At 42.4% G+C, this 25,801-nt stretch overlaps 1 protein-coding gene across 1 annotated transcript in view; it reads left to right on the top strand.

The window, feature by feature from the left end:
* The window catches only part of LOC138373248 (putative ammonium transporter 1), a 37,287-nt gene extending 18,818 nt beyond the window's left edge, over positions 1-18,469 (top strand). Inside the window, exons 2-10 of the mRNA XM_069339288.1 lie at positions 15,077-15,235; positions 15,436-15,525; positions 15,824-16,051; positions 16,434-16,633; positions 16,768-17,004; positions 17,210-17,321; positions 17,552-17,788; positions 17,920-18,024; positions 18,162-18,469. Coding sequence (XP_069195389.1) covers positions 15,077-15,235; positions 15,436-15,525; positions 15,824-16,051; positions 16,434-16,633; positions 16,768-17,004; positions 17,210-17,321; positions 17,552-17,788; positions 17,920-18,024; positions 18,162-18,469 — 1,676 coding nt within the window. The remainder of the gene's footprint in view (positions 1-15,076; positions 15,236-15,435; positions 15,526-15,823; positions 16,052-16,433; positions 16,634-16,767; positions 17,005-17,209; positions 17,322-17,551; positions 17,789-17,919; positions 18,025-18,161) is intronic.
* The last annotated feature ends 7,332 nt before the right edge of the window (positions 18,470-25,801 follow it).

The following is a 25,801-nucleotide window of genomic DNA, read 5'->3' on the forward strand; positions in this document are numbered from 1 at the left end:
TTCATATAGTCTAGGGCAGCTGTACTCCCCTTCATATAGTCTAGGGCAGCTGTACTCCCCTTCATATAGTCTAGGGCAGCTGTACTCCCCTTCATATAGTCTAGGGCAGGTGTACTCCCCTTCATATAGTCTAGGGGAATATGGAATATGAATATATTCCATATTCATATTGCTATGAATATGGAATATTCATAGCAATATGGAAGTTGTAGTGAAGGACCTGGTGACTCTAGTGGGAGCCCTGAGGACAGAGTTGGACTCTCTGCGGGAGGAGGTGCGTCAGCTTAAAAAACAACGAGAAGTAACGAAGGAGGAGACCAGCAGTAAAGGGACCTCGTCTTGGAGAGTTGCGAAAGACAGGGGCCTTAAGAAGACTTTGATAAAGCCGCCTTCAAACGCCATAGCAACTTCAAATTCATTTGACGTTTTGGAGGACGAGTGCTGTGGAGAGACTGTGGATCGCGCAAAAGGGAAAGCAACGAAGAGAAAGGAAGCGCAGGCCCCTCAGAAAGTAAAGGAAGTACCTAAGCAAACATTAGTTGTGGGAGATTCCCAGATAAGGTATTTGGATAGAACGTTTTGTGCTAGAGATAGGGGGAACAGGTTAAGGGTTTGCTATCCCGGAGCTGGCATTGGTGATATTATAAACAACATGAATGATATTATGGCTGGTAATGGGAACAATCCCATTATTTGCATTAGCGTGGGAGGAAATGATGTTGGTCGAGTCAGGAGTGAGGAACTGATTCAGAGGTATAAAACAGCCATAGAGTTAGTTAGGAGCAAGGGAGGAATCCCGATCATATGTGGCATTCTTCCAAGAAAGGGAGTGGGAAATGAATGGATATCGAGGGCACTTGGTGTCAATTGCCGGCTGGAAAGATATTGCAAATCAAATGCAATATCTTTCATAGACAACTGGGAACACTTCTATGGAAGAAATGAAATGTATGCTCGTGATGGGGTGCATCTATCGAGAGCTGGGGTTGTTGCTGTTGCGAACTCGCTAGAAGAAGTGGTTAGAGGTGTTTGTTTGGGTTTAAACTGTTAGTAGATAGAGGTATGGGAATTGATTTGGAGGAAGGAGGTAATAAAAGTATGTGTTTGTGGGAGAAAGGAATTGGCAAAACGATCAGGGAAAGAGAAGGTCCGCAAAATAACAATTCACTTAGGGTATATTACACTAACAGTAGAAGTCTAAGAAATAAAATTAACGAATTAAATGCTCTTGTCTGCACAGAAAAAATAGATATTATTGCACTTACCGAAACGTGGATGAATGTAGAAAATAGAGAACTATTAGCTGAATATCAAATATATGGATTTAAACTATTTCACACAGATAGATATATTAGACGAGGAGGTGGAGTAGCCATATATGTTAGGGACAATTTGAAATGTAGTCTCAAAGAGGGAATCAAAACAGAGCCACACACAGAAACTATTTGGATTGAATTAAACGAAAAAGCTAATAATATTATAATAGGAGTAATATATAGGCCACCAAATTTAGACAGAATGGAAGCAAAGCATCTATGGGATGAAATATCTAGAGCATCTAGATCTAACAGTATTTATGTCATGGGTGACTTTAATTTAAGCGGAATAAACTGGTTGAACAAAACAGGGAATAGTGAAGCAGAAGATTTTCTAGAATTAATTGACGATTGCTTTCTTACGCAACACATTAAGGAACCAACACGGGAAAATAATATTTTAGATTTAGTGTTAACTAACAGGGAAACGCAAATTAATGACATCGAAATAGGGAGTGAGCTAGGGAGCAGTGATCACAAAGAAATCAGATTTAGCATAGAATGGAATAGACCAGTAGGAGAAAATTCTGTTAAAGTGCCAGATTTTCGAAAAGCTGATTTTAATAGCCTAAGAATTTTTTTGGGTCAAATTGATTGGAAAGGCTTGGGTATGGGGTGTGGGCCGGTCTTGGAGCGAGACATGAACCCAGCGATAGGTGACTTAAATGGGGATTTCGATGTGGATTCAATATATAACTTATTTAAGAATATTCTAAACAAAGCACAGGAACGTAGTATACCATACAAATTGAATAGATCGTATACTAATGACCCAAAGTGGATAACAAAGAATTTGAAGAACCTTATAGGTAAAAAGAGAGCTTGGTACAAAAGGATTAAAAATGGGGAGGTCACTTTAGAACAGGAATTCGTACAACTGGTTAGAAATGTTAAAAAAGAGATAAGGAAAGCAAAAAGAAACTATGAAGTTCGCATAGCAGGGCAAGCAAAGACAAATCCTAAAGGGTTTTTTCAGTTATATCGTACTAAGACTAGGGAAAGGATAGGTCCATTAAAAACTGAGACAGGTCAAATAACAGATAGTGATGAAGAGATGAGTAGTATTTTTAATAAATATTTTGTATCTGTATTTACTAAAGAGGAACTTAACAATATGCCTTCAGCCGAACAAGTCTATGTGGGTGGGGACGAGGACAGGTTGACGAGTTTAGCAGTTACCAGGGAGGATGTTCTTAAACAAATAGTAAAACTCAAACCAAACAAATCTCCAGGGCCGGATGAAGTGTTTGTTAGGGTGCTTAAAGAATGCAAAGAGGAGCTTTGTGACCCACTGTCAACCATATTTAATAAATCAATAGAGTCAGGCAGAGTGCCAGAGTTTTGGAAAGTTGCTAATGTGATACCAGTTTTTAAGAAAGGAGATAGATCACTTGCGTCTAACTATCGACCAATTAGCCTAACGTCTATTGTGGGAAAGTTACTCGAATCTATAATAGCAAATAAAATTCGTCTTCATCTTGAAAAACATAAATTAATAATTGAGTCGCAACATGGTTTTATAAATGGCCGTTCATGTTTAACAAATTTGTTATCTTTTTATTCTAGCATTGTTGAGGCAGTTGATAGTGGTAAGGATTGCGATGTTGTATACCTTGACTTTAGCAAAGCTTTTGATACAGTGCCACATGAAAGACTGATTAAAAAAATAGAGTCTCATGGTATTGGGGGTGCTATATTAAGCTGGATTAGGGCATGGCTATACCAAAGGAAACAGAGAGTTAGTATAAATGGAATCAAGTCAGAGTGGGAAAATGTTGTAAGTGGAGTGCCTCAAGGCTCTGTCCTGGGACCTCTGTTGTTTATAATATATATAAATGATTTAGATTCAGGTTTGAGTAGCAACATTTGCAAATTTGCCGATGATACGAAAATCGGTAGGGAAATTAATTCGGAGGAGGACTCACTATCACTTCAAGTTGATCTAGATAGAGTTTTGAAATGGTCAAAGGATTGGCAGATGCAGTTTAATGCTGATAAATGTAAAGTTCTGAGGTTAGGTAATGATGATAGAGTTACAAGATACGAGCTAGATGGTGTTGTGATTGCGAAGTCGGATTGCGAAAGGGATCTGGGAGTTATGATTAGTAAGAATTTAAAACAAAAGGATCAATGCATAAATGTTCGTAATAAGGCAAATCGGACACTTGGATTTATTAATCGCAGCGTTAGTAACAAGACACCTGGTGTGGTTCTCAAGCTATATCTTGCTCTAGTTAGGCCCCATTTAGATTATGCAGTTCAGTTTTGGTCGCCATATTATAGAATGGATATAAATTCACTTGAACGTGTCCAGCGTAGGATGACTAAGTTAATTCCCCAAATTAGAAATCTTTCATATGAAGAAAGATTAACAAAGCTTAAGTTGCATTCACTGGAAAGGCGAAGAGTTAGGGGTGACATGATAGAGGTTTACAAGTGGATGAATGGACATAACCGGGGGGATATTAATAGGGTATTAAAAGTATCAACACAGGACAGAACACGAAACAATGGATATAAATTGGATAAGTTTAGATTTAGGAAAGACTTGGGTAAATACTGGTTCAGTAACAGGGTTGTTGATTTGTGGAACCAATTGCCGCGTAACATTGTGGAGGTGGGGTCCCTCGATTGTTTCAAGCACGGGTTGGACAAGTATATGAGTGGGATTGGGTGGTTATAGAATAGGAGCTGCCTCGTATGGGCCAATAGGCCTTCTGCAGTTACCTTTGTTCTTATGTTCTTATGTTCTTATGTAGGGCAGGTGTACTCCCCTTCATATAGTCTAGGGCAGCTGTACTCCCCCTTCATATTGATTGATGAAGATTAAGCCACCCAAAAGGTGGTACGGGCATGAATAGCTCGTAAGTGGTGGCTCTTTTGAGCCATCACCAGTATCAGTAGATGATACTGGAGATCTGTGGAGGTGCGACTGCACCCTGCGTGACGGGAGATGTCTCTCGTGCTCCTTCATATAGTCTAGGGCAGCTGCACTAATGCAGAGGTACGTAATGTATTAATAACAAAAAACCGTCGCTGTACCGTCCAGCCCAAGTGGTTGGGGATAATGGCTGATTAATGACACTACACGGAAGCTTCCAGGACAGCTGACGACTTGTTCATATAACACTTCGAACTGTTTAATGAACCCAGCCTAGAGAACATAAAAAACATCATCACCAAAAAACTCTCACATCTCAACAAAGCCTACCTGCACCAGAGAATAGCTGAAGGTTCGCCATCTGCAACATGGTATCTTTAGGCAACCAAATTAGAAAGGTAAATATCCCAAAAGGAATCCACAGGGAAATAGCAGTTAGGTTATATGGACTACGTCTAGGTTACAGATGCAACTGATGATTGATAAAGATTAAGCCACCCAAGAGGTGGCACGGGCATGAATAGCCCGTAAGTGGTACAATTTTTTTTTTCCCCAGTGTTCTGAGGTTGCTTTTAACCATCAAGTTGTTATCGTGGGGGAGGATACTGCTTCACAGTCTTTATGAGGGTGTCCAGCTGCTGGACACCTTCGTTGACCAGGAGAGTGGCTGTGTTGATGGCTTCAGGGTGGCCACTGCATGATTCAGGAACTCTTAAAGCTCTTCTAAGGTCATTGGTTGCTTCACATTCCAGAAGATAGTGAAGTAATGGCTTTTCTGTGACAGTTTGGCAGAAGATGCACTCTCTCTGTCGGGGTTCACCAATCTCCCAGTTGCATCTGTAACCTAGACGTAGTCTATATAGCCTAACTGCTATTTCCCTGTGGATTCCTTTTGGGATATTTAACCTTTCTAATTTGGTTGCCTGAAGATACCATGTTGCAGATGGCGAACCTTCAGCTATTCTCTGGTGTAGGTAGGCTTTGTTGAGATGTGAGAGTTTTTTGATGATGATGTTTTTTATGTTCTCTAGGCTGGGTTGAATTGTTTTATGTATCACTGGATGACGAGTTGCCAATTTAGCAATTTCATCAGTCTAGGGTAGCTGTACTTCCCTTCATATAGTCTAGGGCAGGTGTACTGCCCCTTCATATAGTCTAGGGCAGGTGTACTCCCCCTTCATATAGTCTAGGGCAGCTGTACTTCCCTTCATATAGTCTAGGGCAGTTGTACTCCCTTTATATAGTCTAGGGCAGCTGTACTCCCCCTTCATATAGTCTAGGGCAGCTGTACTCCCCTTCATATAGTCTAGGGCAGCTGTACTCCCCCTTCATATAGTCTAGGGCAGGTGTACTCCCCTTCATATAGTCTAGGGCAGCTGTACTCCCCTTCATATAGTCTAGGGCAGGTATACTCCCCCTTCATATAGACTAGGGCAGGTGTACTCCCCCTTCATATAGTCTAGGGCAGGTGTACTCCCCTTCATATCGTCTAGGGCAGCTGTACTCCCCTTCATATAGTCTAGGGCAGCTGTACTCCCCTTCATATAGTCTAGGGCAGCTGTACTCCCCTTCATATAGTCTAGGGCAGGTGTACTCCCCTTCATATAGTCTAGGGCAGCTGTACTCCCCCTTCATATTGATTGATGAAGATTAAGCCACCCAAAAGGTGGTACGGGCATGAATAGCCCGTAAGTGGTGGCTCTTTTGAGCCATCACCAGTATCAGTAGATGATACTGGAGATCTGTGGAGGTGCGACTGCACCCTGCGTGACGGGAGATGTCTCTCGTGCTCCTTCATATAGTCTAGGGTAGCTGCACTAATGCAGAGGTACGTAATGTATTAATAACAAAAAACCGTCGCTGTACCGTCCAGCCCAAGTGGTTGGGGATAATGGCTGATTAATGACACTACACGGAAGCTTCCAGGACAGCTGACGACTTGTTCATATAACACTTCGAACTGTTTAATGAACCCAGCCTAGAGAACATAAAAAACATCATCACCAAAAAACTCTCACATCTCAACAAAGCCTACCTGCACCAGAGAATAGCTGAAGGTTCGCCATCTGCAACATGGTATCTTTAGGCAACCAAATTAGAAAGGTAAATATCCCAAAAGGAATCCACAGGGAAATAGCAGTTAGGTTATATGGACTACGTCTAGGTTACAGATGCAACTGGGAGACTGGTGAACCCCGACAGAGAGAGTGCATCTTCTGCCAAACTGTCACAGAAAAGCCATTACTTCACTATCTTCTGGAATGTGAAGCAACCAATGACCTTAGAAGAGCTTTAAGAGTTCCTGAATCATGCAGTGGCCACCCTGAAGCCATCAACACAGCCACTCTCCTGGTCAACAAAGGTGTCCAGCAGCTGGACACCCTCATAAAGACTGTGAAGCAGTATCCTCCCCCGCGATAACAGCTTGATGGTTAAATGCAACCTCAGAATACTGAGAAAAAAAAAATTGTACCACTTACGGGCTATTCATGCCCGTGCCACCTCTTGGGTGGCTTAATCTTCATCAATCAATTCAATCTGTTTAAATCACGGGAGACATCTTCCGTCACGCAGGGTGTAGTCGCACCTCCACAGATCTCCAGTATCATCTATTGATACTGGTAATGGCTCAAAAGGGCCACCACTTACGGGCTATTCATGCCCGTGCCACCTCTTGGGTGGCTTAATCTTCATCAATCAATCAATCAAATGAAACAAATGAAGGTTCATATATCGCTATGAAGCGGTAGTTTATGGTAATGTAATGACCTCGTTGTAATGAACCCACCCCAGTGGGGAACAATTATCCAAGAGCAACGCGTATTCAACGTTAAAGTAACGTCATCAACATCGATTCGACGTCGAGCCAAAGCCAATCCTGGATATTGTGGATATTGATTGATAAAGATTAAGGCACCCAAGAGGTGGCACGGGCATGAATAACCCGTAAACACCATAAGAATTACGTTAAGAAGTACGTTAAACAGTAACAAGGTTGGACAGGTGGAACGGTCACACAATGATTGACGAGTCATTGAGCAAATTGGTTATTGAAAGATTGAACAGTTTTAAACATAAATATGTAACAACATACGCTGGTTAACGCATGTATATAAAGGAATATATTGAAACTCAACGAACAAATAATATACCCTGATCCCTTGTGAAACAGCAGAGTAGTCTACGTTCTCAGGTCACACTTGGGGATAAGGAGAGGTTACCTGGTTGATACCTGGTTGATGGGGTTCTGGGAGTTCTTCTACTCCCCAAGCCCGGCCCGAGGCCAGGCTCGACTTGTGAGAGTTTGGTCCACCAGGCTGTTGCTTGGAGCGGCCCGCAGGCCCACATACCCACCACAGCCCGGTTGGTCCGGCACTCCTTGGAGGAATAAATCTAGTCTAAATAAATCTAGTCTAAATAAATAAATCTAGGTAAAGTAATTATCAGGAGAAAGCGCTAAGCCATTAGGACAATATAACCTTTGGAAGGGATTAAGATTTAGGATAGGACGGAGGGAAGGAATGGTGCCCAACTACTTGGAAATTGAAATTGAAATTGAAATAAGTTTATTGAGGTAAAATACACACAAAGGGATGAGGTAGCTCAAGCTATTCTCACCCCATTCAGTACATCATGTTAATACATACATATATACACATCACAAGCAATAAACGTATTACCGAACATTCTGAGAGACAAACATAGACATTTCCTAACTACTTAGACGGTCGGGGATAGAACACCGACCTGAACGAAGATGACAGGTCCTTGTCCAGGTAGGGGCAAAGGACTCGGGGTCGAGCCCCTAATTCCCCCATCCTCCTATTTATGCCCACCCAAACTCACTCATATCTGTGTCTAACCTACTCTTGAAACAATCTAGTGATCCAACGACTACTAGGTTACCTGATAATTTGTTCCATAACCCAAGAACCCGTTCCAAACCCGAATGGAACACAGAGCTGTTGATTTAGTTAGAGAAGTTGCAAAAAGAAGCCCTGAAACTAATCTTAGGATTCCAGAGAAATTCTGATTGAGGTAATGAGGAAGGAACTACACTTACAGAGTATTAGGGATAATTTCTGAGGTAAATATTTATTCTCCAATTAGGTTAACGAGTGCAGGGGACGCTAATGAGTGTGTTTTGTTATATGAGAAACAATTAACACCACCATGGGTACAGGTAAAAATACCGTCAAGTTCCTCACAGATTAAGGAGCAAATCAAGAAGAAAATATTCCTGACTGTCAAAAGTTGCCACAGAGCCAAAGTAACGGAAGGCAGACCCACCGCGATGTGGTACAAAGCCACTGGGTAATCCTCTTTCAACACGGGAGACATCTCCCGTCACGCAGGGTGCACTTGCACCTCCACAGATCTCTAGTATCAGATCTTGATACTGGTAATGGCTCAAAAGGGCCACCACTTACGGGCTATTCATGCCCGTGCCACCTTTTGGGTGGCTTAATCTTCATCAATCAATCAATCCTCTTTCAAGCCTGGATAAAAGCTATACAGGGACATTGCAGTAGCCATACACAAACTAAGACTTGGCTACAAGTGCTGCTGGGAGGTAATAAACCCAATAGGTAAAGGGTGTCATATATGTGGAACAGGTGTAGAAATGCCACTATTGCATCACTTACTATAATGTGAAGCAACTGAAGCCCTTCACATCAAACTCAACATTCAACCACCTGGAGCAGCTGCATTAAATCTATGGGCCCCGTGGCGAAGTGGTAACACACTCGCCTGGCATTTCGCGAGCACTTTGGCCTAGGTTCATATCCTGGCCGGGAAGGATTTATTTGGCGCCAATCCTTAACTGTAGCCTCTGTTTACCATCAGTGAATAGGTACCTGGTTGTTAAATGATTTGGCGGGTCGTATTCCGGGGGAAAATTAGGATTAATTAAGGTCCTGCCCGAAAAGCTATGCGTGCTAGTGACTGTACAAGAATATAAGAACTCTTGTATATAAATCAAATAAATAAAATAAATGCAAAATCCACAGCGACAACAATGGTTAACAAAGCAGTTGAAGAATGGGACGCACTAGTGAACATTGTGCATCTATATCCGCCACCAAGATAATGTTATTAAAACTAAAGACTAAAACCATTGCGAAAAGAAGGAAACTCTACCTTCATTTAAAACTCTGACCCAAATATCACAATAACAAAGTTATCGTGAATAACCAAACTCAATTACGGGCTCACTATAGCCCGTGCTCCATGGACATTTTGTTCTGAGTTCAAGTTGAAGTATGTCTACTGAGACAAGAGAATACATCTCAAAGGGATGGAGTAGCTTAGGCTATTTCTACCCTCCTAAGTGTTCCCAGTAGCTGAATCTAAAACAACAACTACCACCATGGGAGGAGCCGGTCGGCCGAGCGGACAGTTCACTGGACTTGTGATCCTGTGGTCCCGGATTCGATCCCGGGCGCCGGCGAGAAACAATGGGCAGAGTTTCTTTCACCCTATGCCCCTGTTACCTAGCAGTAAAATAGGTACCTGGGTGTTAGTCAGCTGTCACGGGCTGCTTCCTGGGGGTGGAGGCCTGGTCGAGGACCGGGCCGCGGGGACACTAAAAAGCCCCGAAATCATCTCACGATAACCTCAAGATAACCATGGGAGGAATGTAATGGTGGAGAGTGTTCCCCCCTACAAAATAAAAAGATACAGACTTGCCTTGATTAGGGCAATTGAGGGCAATATATGATTGTATAACTAGAAAATTACATTAATTAAACACTAACTGTTTATTGTGATTACTCAATATATAGCTAAGGACGGAATGTCTTGATTAGGGAATTCACTGACATCGGCACAGTAGATACTGTTATTGGACATCATTAGAGAGTAGAACACTGGCATCGTCACCGTATATATTGTTATTGGACATCATTAGAGAGTAGAAAAGTGACTTGAGAATGGTCCAGGACGGACCGAAACGTCGTCGTCCCTTCACCTTCTAGTGTGTGGTCTGGTCAACATACTTCAGCCACGTTCTTGTGACTCATCGCCCGCATAGATTAGTGACATCAGAACCGTAGATACTGTTATTGGACACCGCTTAAAGTGACAATGTATCTTCACCGCAGGCTGAACTTCAAGCTGTATTAGCGAGCTTAAAGAAAAGTAGTAAATAATAGTAATGCCTGTGTCTTTAATGATAGAGGAGCGTTGGTGTCATGACATAGTAGAAGACCAGTATATCAGCATATTGTGGACGAGTGTTGAGATAACAGCAGCAAAGGGTACAAAAAAAATAGTTGGTAACTAAGATTTATGTAGGTTCCTTCACAAGCAGGGACCTGAGCTTGTAGAAGCATCTTAATCACCTTCAGTGGTTAAGTTCTTAATTGCACACTAGTTTCTCTGTCAGCTATCTCACCCTGTCAGAGTAAGAGACAAATATATGTGTATGTATATATGTATGTGTATGTGTATGTGTATGTGTGTGTATGTATGTGTATAAAGTATATAATACAGTCAACCAATCTTTGTAAAAATTTCTTGTATGTATGTACCTTACCTAAATAAACATTTATTTATTTATATGTGGAAGCTGATCAGAATTACATTTCACCATTATAAATTCACATTAATGCGTTCATAAATCTGTGTATCTATGTATTTTACATATGTAGCTTAGCCTAATATTTTAAAAGCACTACGATCACCTTCTGTGGTTGTTCAATAAATCTCTGAACTGTATGTTTGACAAATCTCTCACCCTGTCCATGGAGGACAGAAGAAAATGTATATGTGCTGCTTAGCATTGTAAATGTGTGGCCACGTCTGTGGTAGAAAATAATAATAATAAAAACACAAGCAGGGATGCTGTTAAGTGAGGCTGTTGATATATTAGCGAAGAGGGACACGGAAACAATTGTTTTCAGTGTAATATAATTCTTAAGACAAAGCTCAATTTGATCACTATTTAACTTATTTAACAACGTGTTTAACTTATTTTCATTGAATAACTATAATATGTAGGATGAATATACTGTGTAAGTTTATTTATGAGCCCCCAGACTTTGAGGGACCGATATTAGAAGGTGTGCTAGTAACAGCGTCTTTGTCCTGTTTAAGTCTGTCAGTTATATCACCTGTGTCAAATACTTCTGTCAACGTGAATGATTTCAAATGTTAAACTGTCACTTAATGAAGCGTTCCGGCAATCACTAGCGAGTTATGTCATAATTTATTGACTGATTGATGTAGATTAAGTCACCCGAAAGGTGTCACGGGCGTTAATAGCCCGTAAAGTTATTTCATAATGTAAACTGATCTTAATTAGGCTGTGAAATGGTGTACTTTGTCCGACCCGAGGCGAGAATCTGTGTAGTCTCGGAAACATCCCAATTGATTGATAAAGATTAAGTCACCCAAGAGGTGGCACGGGCATGAATAGCCCGTAAGTGGTGGCCCTTTTGAGCCATTACCAGTATCAAGAGCTGATACTGGAGATCTGTGGAGGCGCGACTGCACCCTGCGTGACGGGAGATGTCTCCCGTGGAAACATCCCAGGTGGACTTGGACATTAGCAGCAGTCAACACTGGGAAAGTCTTACAGCTATGGCACGGGATGAAGTATTAATGTCAATTAAAGGCTCTGTCTTGGGACCTCTGTTGTTTACTATAGATATGAATGATTTACGAAGCTTCATTTATCTCTGAAATTCTATCCTCAGTACTCTGTAAGTTCAATTATATCATTATTATCTCAGTAATAGTAGTTCTTGGGCCATTAGAATCTTCTTGGGATTATTTGCATGACTTCATTTTGTACCTTCTCCAACTTGTTTAGTCTGCAAAACAATACAGATATCAAGACATATGGGCAGCATAATCAATAAGAGATCTCACAGTATGCCATGTGATTACCATTGGAAATATAAAATATGATTAATAATTGTGTACTGTATGGGTTTGTGAGCCCTTGAGGGACCTTATGTAGACTAGGGTAGAAATAGCCTAAGCTACTCTATCCTTTTTGAGATTTTCGTTTTCTCAATAAACTTACTTGAACTTGAATGAATAACTTAGACACTGGATTGAACAGCAACATTTGCCAGTTTATTGACGATTAGAATATAGTGCAGGAAATCAATGTAGATTGTTTAAAAAATGAATGAGTTTGGATGTATATAAATAAGAGGTACCCCCCGTATAGCTTAATATGCCTTCTACAGTTTCGTTTATTTTTCTCATGCTAAGCTGTGTAAACTCACCATACCTCAAGGAGGAGTCCTAAGACAAGCCCTGTTATATTATTATAATATTGAAGCAGAGAGTTCCAGTGAAAACTCCTTCAGTACAACTCCAGTCATAGTTGCACACGATATTCTGTTTCGGGTTAAACATATTTTTAATGGAGTCAACAAATTTATTCGTAAATTGCTATATGTTTATATTTGAGTTAGTTTACACAAAATTTCTGAACATTGTTTAAATAAGAGAGAGTATGGTGATAACATAAGACGTGATCATTATAAACATATACTGTATTATCTAGATTTAGATTTAGAAGTTTAGTTTATTAGTAATATAAAATTTGGAGAAACTTAGTACAATGTCTTAGTGCTTGAATTGAGGTGAAGGAAAGACCCAATGCATGTGTAAGTGTTTTAATACCAAAATTTCGGATTTAGTCTATTTTCTTTATGAAGGTAATGTAAACAATGTTCTGCCTATGTCAGTCAGTTTTTTTTATTAATATATTAGATACATCTGCATTTGTGCAGCTACCCTAGACTATATGAAGGGGAGTACAGTGTGTCCAAAAAGCTAGCTACGTGATGCTAAAAAATCCCCATCACACAGGATGGATAGTCATACAGAGGCATGTGATAAGTTGTCTGCCCTGGCAGACTCTGGGTTCGTTATGAGGATATCATCAACACAAGAGTGAATTAGGCAGCAGTGATACTAAAAGTCCCCATCTCGCAGGATGGTTAGTCATACAGGGCCATATGTTTAGTAGCCTGCACTGGCAAATTTTGAGTACACTGTGAGGATATCTTCAAGAACACGATAGTGAATAAAGTAATTGCAAAGCTCCAGGTACCTCATGCCAACTGGTCTGAAAGGTCTAATAACTGGCCATTCAGTGATGTAATGTGGGAGATCATGCCACAGTTCCTGCTCACAGAGTTTGCACCTGGAGTGCTCAGGATTGGGAGATCTGTCACCTGTAGCCACCTGCCACAGGTAACGGTAACCCAACCTGATCCTTGCAACCACAGTGTCGCACAGTCTGGTGGACAGTGTGACACAGTGGTCCACAGTTTACCATCTTCATGAAGGAAGGTACATTCGGATGAATTCTTTCATCCGAGAATTTAGTATTATAACACTTACATATGTATTAGGTCTTTCCTTCACTTTCCTATAACATTTATTACAGTTGCGGCTGCAGTGAGCAGGAGTACAACCACAGAAATAACTTCTAGCTTCGAATTAGGGTGAAGAGATGCGTATTGACAGAACATATGCAACACAAAACTAGCATGATAAGAAGATAATTCGAAAGATACCTAATATAAACTTATACTATGAAGGTGTAGATATTTGCACACCCTCAGTATTTCATATCAACAGATTTACGAGGTTGCCTCAGTTACTATCACTGGGCGCGACTCATGTATCATAGCTCAGACTTCAGTAGGATTTAAAATAATTGTCAATAAACCATCTTTTTGTGACTATTTCCTTAATAAAGGTCCTAAGTCGGAAGGTAGATGTCGGAAGCTTAATTGCTTAGATATGAACGAGAAAATTATAGAAAATATGCAAAGTGTCTAAATATTTAGGATATTAAAAAAAGGAACATGGATCAAGCGTCGAACTATTCCTCGGCGAGTCGGGAAACAAACTTTTTTGTTAAACATCTTGCCAAATTACCCTTTTTTTATTAACAAGCTTAGGTATACACAGCAATGTGCTGTTACCCTATTATATATGAAAGATTATACATTGTAGATTAAAAACTAGCTATAAGTTCATCTAATATTCCCATCTCACAGGATGGTTAGTCATACACGGAATCAGGGGAGAAAATACCTACCTCAGTACAAAAATAAATTAACTTTGACTAAATATTAACGTTATAATTTTTATAAGAGCTAAGCACTGATCATGGAAATATTATATTATATTTATTTTTACCAGTTTCTATCAAATTCCTCTCAAATAATGTCTTTTTAACAAGCTTAGGTATACACAACAATGTGCTTCTACCCTATTCTGTAGAAGCACATTTTGATCTACCACACACAGTGTAGATAAAAACCAGCTACACCCTCCCTCATCCAACATCCCCACCTCACAGGACAGCTAGTCATACATGGAATCAGGAGAGAGCATGAAATGTAAGGTATCTATTAGCCTCCACTAGCAAAATCTGGGTACAGCACAAGAATATCTTCAACTTCATACTCTTCTGAGTGTATGAAGTAATTACAAATATCAGAGTACCTCATACCATTCGGTCTGAAGTCACTGATAACAGGGCAATCACAAATATAGTGTTGGAGAGTATGTCCCAACTCTTGTTCATATAGTTTACAACTGGAATGTTCACCATTGGGGGATTCATTACCTGCAGCCACCTGCCATAGATATCGATATCCCAAATTTCCCGGAAGAGTGACGTATCTGCAAAAAGTACCAATCGGCAACTTGGTTGCTCACCTATATATACTCCAGAGGGTCGCTGAAATTAGGTATTAGGTAGCAGGTCCTGGCAGCGGGAGGGCGAGACCCTTGGAGCTGCTTGGCTTGTTCCACATTACATCCACGGGAATTTACGACGTGTTAATTTTGTCTGGAAATATATTTTGCTAATAATTTTTAAGCTACAATTTGAGAGATCTGGAAGTCTCGTTGCCAGCAACCAATATGGATGCCGGACACAATATTAGTTTACTAATGTCTGGCGAGAACCCGACGCCAATGTCCCGGGAACTGGACATCCTGCAGAAGGACCTGGACACCCTCTTCCTCATTGTGTTCGGCATCCTCATATTCAGTAAGTACCAAAATCTGTGTTTTCTCTCTTTTTTTCAAGTATTTAAACATATATATGGCACCTATTTCACATTTTGTATATTAATAAAATAGTTGTATAATAGTACAATAATCTGTGTGTTAGATTTTGTTTTATTATGCTTAGAATAATGTATTTGGAATGCAATTTGTACTTTTGACTAACATTTGTTTATATTTCAGTCTTGCAGACCGGGTTCGCATTCCTTGAGGCAGGCTCCGTAAGGTCCAAGAACACCACCAACATCCTTCTCAAGAACATGCTCGATGTCTGTAAGTTATCAAACACCTTCGTTATTTGTTATCGTATCTGGCTTATGTCTGGTGAACCAGCACATGATTTTCTTATTCCTATCTCATAGCTAAAGTACGCTCTCAATGTATATAACTTTGCCGACTCTTGTATTCCTGTAATTTCCTGCTTTTGCTTTTCCATCTGCTGGTGTTATATACTAAATTGTTCTCTGTATTTAACCGACTTCCTCCCACCAAGCCTCACGTAGTAATAATGATATGAATTCCACAATCGTCCCCACCCTGTACTAACTATCTGCCCTGTTACTCTCCCCAGTCATTGGTGGCATAGCGTACTGGCTGGTGGGGTTCCCGCTGGCGTTTGGAGGCGGGAACAGCTTCTCTGGTACAGCATACTGGGCGTCGTACGGGCTGTCGGACGAGCACCTGGCCTTCTGGTTCTTCCAGTTCGTCATCGCCACCACAGCCTCCACCATCATCTCGGGGTCGATGGCTGAGCGGTGTGCCTTCAATGCTTATCTCATCTACACGACCGTGCTGTCAGGTGGGTGTGAAGCCTCTTTCTCTCTGTAAAGTATGTTTCAAATTTAGCGGGGTACTTTACACTATTTTGTGGTCAATGAATAAATAACTTTACTCACTGGCGTTATTTATATAATTTAGATAATATTTGAGAGGAACCTTAACAGGGCAATCTTGAGAGAAAGACAATTTTTTAGACAATAATAGCCTAACACTGATCATTATAATTAAACTTTGTGTTTCTCAATAAATTTAAAAGGCAATGCAAACAATAATACATTTCCCACGGAATTAATAGATACATTATAAAATACAGCAGTGTTGGTACAGCTGTAGTGTGCCGTGTTTTAATCATGTTTGTGTGTTGTAACAGCTCAGTTATGATAATATTTGTATTTGTACAGCTGTGGTGTACCCGGTGGTGTCACACTGGACCTGGTCAGACGTTGGCTGGCTCAAGACTCAACACTACCAGGACTTCGGTGGCTCTGGCGTCGTCCACCTCACAGGGGGCGTGGCAGCTCTTGTTGGGGCTGTAATTCTTGGGCCCAGAATTGGTCGCTTCGGACCCAAGGGCAAGGAGATACGTGGACACTCTGTGCCGGTATGTTCATAGAACAGTGGTAATATATTATTATCTGAAGTCATGAAGCAAGATATAAATATTTGTGGATTATCATGTTTAATACAAATATTACACGTCAAGGTGGAGGTGTAAAGTTGTGTTTGAACTTCCAGCTGGCAGCTCTGGGAGGCTTCATCCTGCTCTTCGGGTTCCTGGCCTTCAACGGAGGGTCCCAAGCGTCCATCAGCCACGAGGGTGATGCTGTAGCCATTGCCAAGGCTGTCTTTAACACTGTGATCTCGGCGTCTTCAGGAGGCATCGCTGTGCTCTTGGTGTACCGTTCTGTGCTGTGTGGGAGGGAGTCCACCTGGTCCTTCCTAATGGCTCTTAATGGTTCTCTCGCTGGCATGGTAAGTACCGCTCAGCACTGTGTGGCCGGGAGTCCATTAGTGCTAGTATGATGGACTCTGCTCGCTGTAAATTTTCATTGACAGACGTTTGATTTAAACTTAACTTAGTATTATGATAACATAACAAATTTCATATCAAAATGGTGTTACTTGCAATATGTCTGAGTTTGTTTATCCAATGCTTAAGGACATGTTTCCATGACAGGTGTCAATCAGTGCCGGGTGCAACGTTGTGCGGCCGTGGAGTGCCTGTGTCATTGGCACAGTGGGTGGATCAGTGTTCCTCGCCATCCACACCCTTCTGCCCAAGTTGAAGGGTACGTTACTGATTCTCTCGCCGCTCAGTTTTCTTAACTTTGTCTCAAGAAGGCAACAAGTAGCCGGCTTTATCTAACTTGAGTTTGAAATATTTTAACTTTAACGTTATGTTCTGTAGATGGCATATACTTAAATAATATTTATAAAATTTTATATTATTGGGAAGTGTACGTGCATATTGGGACTGTTGAGGTTGTGAGTGTAAAGTTAATTAATATTTCTTCCACAGTTGACGACCCACTTGATGCTGTGGCTGTGCACATGGGAGGTGGGTTGTGGGGGCTGGTTGCTGTGGCCCTCTTCCAGGATGGTGGCATTGTGTACGGGGGCAGCGCGGAGGTCCTCGCCTGGAACATAGTGGGGGCGCTGGCCATAGTGGCCTGGTCTGGTGGTCTTTGTTTGCTTATGTTTGGTTCCCTCAGGCTGCTCGGCCTCTTGAGGGTGCCTCCTGAAATGGAAATTGCAGGCAAGTGAAGATAATACATAAAGTTTTCACTTTTGTATTATATAATTGATAATTGTTATATTTTTAGTGTTATGAACGCATTCATTATACATTGTATATGTTCTATATCTCTAACAATATCTGTACGCCAGGAATGGACATCTTGAAGCACGGAGAGCCAGCCTACCCAGCTGACGCTTGGCTGGAGAGCCAGTACGATGGATCCGTAAACACTCAGGAGAACAAGAGGAATTCAAGTAAGTTGTAAACTAAGTTGCTTTTAAAGTTTTGTGTGTGATGTTTATTTATTTGATATTAATGAAATGCATCATAGAAATTCATACAGTTTTGTCATCAACATTTTCCACTATTAATCTAATCCATTATTTTCCAGATCTTCCACCCAACATGTCTGCCCCGGAAGAATTTGGCTTGACTAATTCCCAGGACCCAGCTCCAGTCCCTGGACATCTTGTATACTGGAGTCGTGCAGGACCAGTCCCATCCCACCTCTCACCCGTCGTGTCCCTCAACAACCACGAAGCTAACCACTTGAACTCCAACAATAGTGTCTCTGAAGCTGGCTTCACAGTCCGACTGGGAGACCATGATCTGCGAGTCCTCGTTGAACCCAGAGATCAACGTGTTCAAGATGCTCATTGTTACACCAATGAGGCTTTTGACGAAACCACAAAGCTTTAAGATTATCTTTTATTTGTCATTACTTATGAAAGTATTTGTATGTTGTCATTACTTATGAAAGTATGTGTATGTTGTCATTACTTATGAAAGTGGGTGTATGTTTGTCATTACTTATGAGAGTATGTGTGTTTGTCATTACTTATGAAACCTCAAAACTCTGAGATTCTCTGTTCGTTCTTCGACATTAAAGCTTGCCTGTATTGATTCGGTAAATTGACTTAATTAATTTATATTATTTTTCTGCACTAATTACATGAAATATATTATATATATTTTTGTATATATATTTTTTTATTCGGTGAACTTAGTAAGAAATCTGATAAACTAAAGGTTTAACAAGAATTACGTTAAGGTAAAGGATGTTGACAGAGAAAGATGGCGAGCATATTTTACGACTTAAAGTAGGGACTGGTATGAAGTATGGAGGGACTTGAAGTATGTGCCTAGCCACATACCTTCGCCCGACAGTCTTCCAAGAACTGCCATCGCTTATGCACTTTAATTGTGCATTTTTTTACATTTGCATTGTTCTTAATGGGTTGTATTCAAGTGTTTAACTATCAATAAGTTTCCTATTCTCGGATAATTACTTCCTGTTGTCTGGTCTTGATGATTTGATGGCCCATAAGATAATAGACTTGCGGTGGATTACTACCTAACTGGATGTAAGATAACATAAGAAATGATTTTAACATGTTTGAAAGGAGTAAGGAAAACAAAAAGGAATTATAAAGTGGAGACATTTCCCCAACGGAGACATCACCCGCCAGAGACATTACCTGCCAGACACATCATCCATCATCCACATCATCCACCAGAATCATCACCCACCAGACACATGATCCACCAGACACATCACCCACCAGACACATCATCCACCAGAATCATCACCCATCATCCACATCATCCACCAGAATCATCACCCACCAGACACATCATCCACCAGAGTCATCACCCACCAGACACATCATCCACCAGTATCATCACCCACCAGACACATCATCCACCAGAGTCATCATTCACCAGAATCATCACCCACCAGACACATCATCCACCAGTATCATCACCCATCAGACACATGATCCACCAGTATCATCACCCTCCAGAATCATTACTCACCAGAAACATCATCCACCAGAATCATCACCCACCAGACACATCATCCACCAGAATCATCACCCACCAGACACATGATCCACCAGTATCATCACCTACCAGACACATCACCCACCAGACACATCATCCACCAGAATCATCACCCATCAGGCACATCATCCACCAGAATCATCACCCACCAGACACATGATCCACCAGTATCATCACCCACCAGACACATTATCCACCAGAATCATCACCCATCAGACACATGATACACCAATATCATCACCCTCCAGAATCATTACTCACCAGACACATCATCCACCAGAATCATCACCCACCAGACACATTATCCACCAGAATCATCACCCATCAGACACATGATACACCAGTATCATCACCCTCCAGAATCATTACTCACCAGACACATCATCCACCAGAATCATCACTCACCAGACACATCATCCACCAGACTCATCACCCTCCAGAATCATTACTCACCAGACACATCATCCACCAGACTCATCACCCACCAGACACATCATCCACCAGACTCATCACCCACCAGACACATCACTCACCACACATCACCATCCACCAGACACATCATCCACCAGACTCATCACTCACCACACATCACCCACCAAAATCATCACTCACCAGACACATCATCCACCAGAATCATCATCCACCAGAGACAATCTTCCATATAACATTGAGGAGGGCGACGTTGAGGGACCTGTACCATGGGCTGTGGGGCGCCCGTGTGCTTCCTGAGGCCCACCACCACCAGACACTCGGGCTCGTACTGGATGGCCTCCATCAGGCTGCACTTGTCCATCGAAAATCGTCTGCTGTTAAGATACGTAGCCACGTTGGTGTTGAACAACCCTGTGGTGTCGCACAAGAGATATATCACATTTTGAGTCAAATCAATTATGTTGAATTAAATAAATATATGTATTTAAGAGAGAATGTTTTTTTCTGCTCAAGGGGTGGGGGGGGGGGGGGGGGGGGCAGACGCTTGGACCTAGCCTCATCCAGCGTTGAAGGGTGAGTAATGTTGGCTATGCGCCCAGAGTGGGAGCGTCGGGGTCTATCTCCTCTATTCCCATTAAAAAGGACTCGGCATCAATGACCCTTTCCAAATATATCGGGGAGAGATGGTTGTCTGGGTCTATAGAACTTCACTCCACCCTTCCTTGGAAAATATATATATATATATGTCGCACCGCACTATTTTCGCCTAAAATGCAGAGTGATTTTCGTTATTTTCAAATATTTCTTTCCAAATTGGTTTATTCCAAATAATATTATATAATATTTAGTACACGAATTACTGACTTATGTTTGGTTAACCTAATAAGAACATTTCTTATGTTCTTAAAATAATATTACTATATTATATTAAGATAATATAGTTCTTAATATAATATATTATATTCGTAATATAATATTAATATATCATATTAATAAAGAACATGAAATATTTCTTAGTTATGTTAATTTAGGTTATGATAGGTTAGGTAAGTTTGGTCGTATATCTATGTTAGTTTCAAATTAAAAATACGTTTAATCATATAAAAAATAATGGAAAGCTATATTATTTCATAAGATCTTTAGGAAAACCTCTGCTTATTAGACAAACCAGGGTTTGCATAGTAGACCAAGTAGTGCATTCTGGCTATTAGGTACAATATATAGTAGTAGTAGGCATCCATCAGTCTCAGAAGACTATGGTGTTGCGCTCTGGTCTGGAGAGGCCTCACGAGGGCACAAAGCCAGGGTAGGTTAATACGGAGGAGAAGCTGTTACCCAGGCAGCAGGTCCCCCCTCTCCACGGCGCCGAAAGTCTCCAATGGAAAGGCAAACGCCAATGCGATTGGTTCCAGCGCCGTCGCAGGAACTGTGAGTTCCAGGGATGACCTCGAAGTTGGTGAAAAAAGGCACAGGGACTCCAAACCCGGAGACCGCCGTGTTCGGGGCCGGAGAAGAACCACCCCCAGCAAGGGTATGAACGACCCCAGCCTCCTGAAGCAGAGCTGGGCCGCACGACTCCGGGGAGGTGGACGTCCCGGTCCCGCACCTACGGGTTCCAGACAAAGATCGTCACAACCCTCTTTCACCGGAGGCCGGCCTCCTTCAAGAAAAATTAGAAGGAAGAGTGATAATTATTAAATACAACAATTATTATTATAATAAATATAAAAATATTATTATATGTAATTATTATTATAATAAATACTATAATAATAATATAAATAATTAATAATTATCACACAATAGTTAGTTTAGGTTATTTATTATGCACCCCATACCCATCTTGTGGGTGGTAGTGGAAAGGGTTACAGAGGCACATAATGGGCTCAGGTACTGAACCCCACAATTCATTTAGCTAAGCAAGTTACAATCTTGATGAGCTAGTTACAAAATTCAATATAAGTCGTCACATCAACAATGGGTTCGAGATCGACCACAAGTACAGGTTCTAAATTAAGCAACTGTCCCACAATACAACCTCCTCCCCCCACCAATCTATGGCTCATCCAATAAAATCACAATATATATATATATATATATACATATATATATATATATATATATATATATATATATATATATATATATATATATATATATATATATATATATATACTGCCAGGAGCACTCTGCAACTGTACATCTGCAATGCATGATAATAGGAACAAAAACAGGCAGGGCCCTCGTGTGTTATGTGGCCCTCGTGTGTTGTGTGGCCCTCGTGTGTTGTGTGGCCCTCGTGTGTTATGTGGCCCTCGTGTGTTATGTGGCCCTCGTGTGTTGTGTGGCCCTCGTGTGTTATGTGGCCCTCGTGTGTTGTGTGGCCCTCGTGTGTTGTGTGGCCCTCGTGTGTTATGTGGCCCTCGTGTGTTATGTGGCCCTCGTGTGTTGTGTGGCCCTCGTGTGTTATGTGGCCCTCGTGTGTTATGTGGCCCTCGTGTGTTGTGTAGCCCTCGTGTGTTGTGTGGCCCTCGTGTGTTGTGTGGCCCTCGTGTGTTGTGTGGCCCTTGTTGTGTTGTGTGGCCCTCGTGTGTTGTGTGGCCCTCGTGTGTTGTGTGGCCCTTGTTGTGTTGTGTGGCCCTTGTTGTGTTGTGTGGCCCTTGTTGTGTTGTGTGGCCCTTGTTGTGTTGTGTGGCCCTCGTGTGTTATGTGGCCCTCGTGTGTTGTGTGGCCCTCGTGTGTTGTGTGGCCCTTGTTGTGTTTTGTGGCCCTTGTTGTGTTGTGTGGCCCCAGTGTGTTATGTGGCCCTTGTGTGTTGTGTGGCCCTTGTGTGTTGTGTTACCCTTGTGTGTTGTGTGGCCCTTGTGTGTTGTGTGGTCCTTGTGTGTTGTGTGGTCCTTGTGTGTTGTGTGGTCCTTGTGTGTTGTGTGGTCCTTGTGTGTTGTGTGGCCCTTGTGTGTTGTGTGGCAGGGCCACACAAACACTCAACAAACAAGCGCGCATCGGAACATGCAGGAACCGGGAACAAAAACCCGCTCCCCCCCCCCCCCCACACACACAACCGCACCCCATGCACATCCAAGTACACAACCGGATACAACCTCACAACACATAGCAAACAAATTAAATTACTGGACAGGAGAACAAACCTCAACGGGAGGCGAATATTTCTCAGGAAACTTATACAGAGGATATTTGTGCTTATAGGCCTCCCATATCAAATACTCCATGTCAGTAGGGGAACGATTCCCCTGCTTCCGGGGCCGCATAAACTCTGGAATCACTAAATCAAAAACGGCAGAAACGAAAACGGCGGCTCCCGGAGGTGGTCGACAGAAGTCGCATAACAAAGAGGGGCAAGGTAAACCACCTCCTCCGCCAGATAGTGGTCTTTTTTTGTTTTGGTAGGGACGCGAGTCTTTATTTTCCTCGGCGTCACCCCTTCTATATAGGAACCACCGTGAAAGCGGAAGAAACCGAAGTAGAGTACGTAGACCGCCTAGACGGTTCCGCCGCCGGATGCGCAAGAGAAGAAGGCCTTTTTCAACACCACTACCAGATCACCACGCTCACCACGAACCTCATCAAGGGGGAACCATCCCCACGAAGAACCGGAACCATCCGACGCGGGCGACGCACCCGAAGCAAGATCCACAGGCACCACACCAAAAGGGAAGTCCGAGACACTGTCACCGGCAGCCGCAGGCACGTGTACTTCACCACCACCGTAGAATGTGACGCAACCGGAAGGAACCACTTCGCCATCGCCGGAAGATCCAGAGTCGTCCAAATCTCCCACATCAGCCCAGGCAGAAGATCGCCGGGAACGCTTGGACTCTGGCCGCACATCATCAGATCTGGAGGCCGACCCAGAGACACGGGCGTCACAAGCCGGGCGAACCAACACCCTCCGCAGGACGGCAGAATCCTCAACCACATGGGGTACCAGGCCGAGCACAATAGAAGACCCCTGTATCCACCCCAGCCGGGACACACGTCGAGGGCACAGAGACATGCTCAACAGTTGGAGAAGACGAAGACGACGTACAGAGATCCACGGGAAGACCCACGGGACCATCAGGAACACCAACGGGAGCAGGCATAACATGCAGCTGATGCCTTTGAACATTCGAAGACACCATAACGCTAGGAAGAGGGGCCACCACAGCAGATGTGTCGGGCGCCACAGGGGGGCCCCCAGCAGCCAATGGGACGGCCACATCCCCACCCAATGAATCCTCCTCCACAGGGAGCGGTGGAAAATCCTCCTCACAGAAGAGATTCACGGGGACGACGGCAGCCTCAGAACACCCGGCAGCCTGATGCCCCAGCAGGCCACATCAAAAACTTATCCGCGGTTGTCGGGAATAATACACCAAAACATAATATCCGAGGAGCCGGACGGAGGACGGAATTCCGCCCGCAGGCGCATCCCCAGGGTCCGAATGTTCATTCACAAACACTGGACCTTTCCAGTAGAATAGGAGATGACACATAGAGCCATCTATATAAGGAGATCAGATAAGAAATCAGAAGCGGGGAGCCACATAGTGCCACTCCATATTAGGTCACCCAAGGTGTGAGTGGTAGCAGTCGAAAAAACAGTGAAGATAGGTATCTATTATGCGCCACTATGATCATGTTCATTTATACAGTAAAGTATGACAATATATTTAAGTAAAAATGAATTTATTTGTATAATAAACACTCATGGGTGAGTGCCAGTTATGTCCCCCACATTCCTTAATGGGGTAGGTGTAAAACAGGTGAGGGTGGTCGCCCGTACCCTTCCTCGCACCTAATGGCCTTGACTTTACCGTAACAGAGTTCCACACCCAGCGGAGGTCGAGTGGGTCTTATATAGGGGTATTAAATTATAAATCTCCTCCAGGGGAGGAGACAAACGGAGGTCAAGTCACCGGAGGCAAACCCTCAGCAGTTTAAAGACCAACTAATGAAAACAGAGCACTGCTTGGAAAACCTCACAAATCCAGCTCCGAACATCATCCTGCTTGGGGACTTCAACCTACGGCACCTGAAATGGAAGCACCTGGCTAATACAGTAATATCAGAAAGAATACCAGGAAGTAGCCTAAATGAGCAGGCACATGCAAATGACCTGCTACGGATGTGCGATAGGTTTGCCTTAAACCAGCAAATAGTAGAACCAACTAGGAAGGAGAACACGCTGGACCTCATTTTCACTAATAATGATGAGTTGATCGGGAACATAATGATTACAAATACCTGTTACTCAGATCACAACTTAATTGAAGTTCTGACAACCATGGGGAATGGACCTTCAAAACCAGTCCAGATTCCCGGTGGAGGAGATTTCAGCAAATTCAACTTCAATAATAAACGGATAAACTGGGAGCAAATAAACCAGGACTTCACAGAAATAAACTGGGAAGAACAGCTAGGAAATGCAAACCTGAACCAGTGCCTGGAAAAAATATGCTCAGTAGCACTAGAGATATGTTCAAACCGCATACCCCTAAGAAAAAAGAGAAAGAGATGCAGATTGGAACGGGAACGTCGTTCCCTATATAGGCGAAGAAAACGAATCGCGGAACAACTTGAGAGTCGCACCCTATCTCAAGAACGGCGAAGAAGGTTAGGTAGAGAAATAGAAACAATTGAACTCAAGCTACAAGAATCATACAAAACCCAGGAGAGGCAAAGAGAGCAAAAGGCCATCAGTGAAATAGAGAGAAATCCGAAATATTTTTTCTCCTATGCAAAATCAAGATC

Source organism: Procambarus clarkii, chromosome 41 (assembly GCF_040958095.1).
Source record: "Procambarus clarkii isolate CNS0578487 chromosome 41, FALCON_Pclarkii_2.0, whole genome shotgun sequence".
Lineage (NCBI taxonomy): Eukaryota > Metazoa > Arthropoda > Malacostraca > Decapoda > Cambaridae > Procambarus > Procambarus clarkii.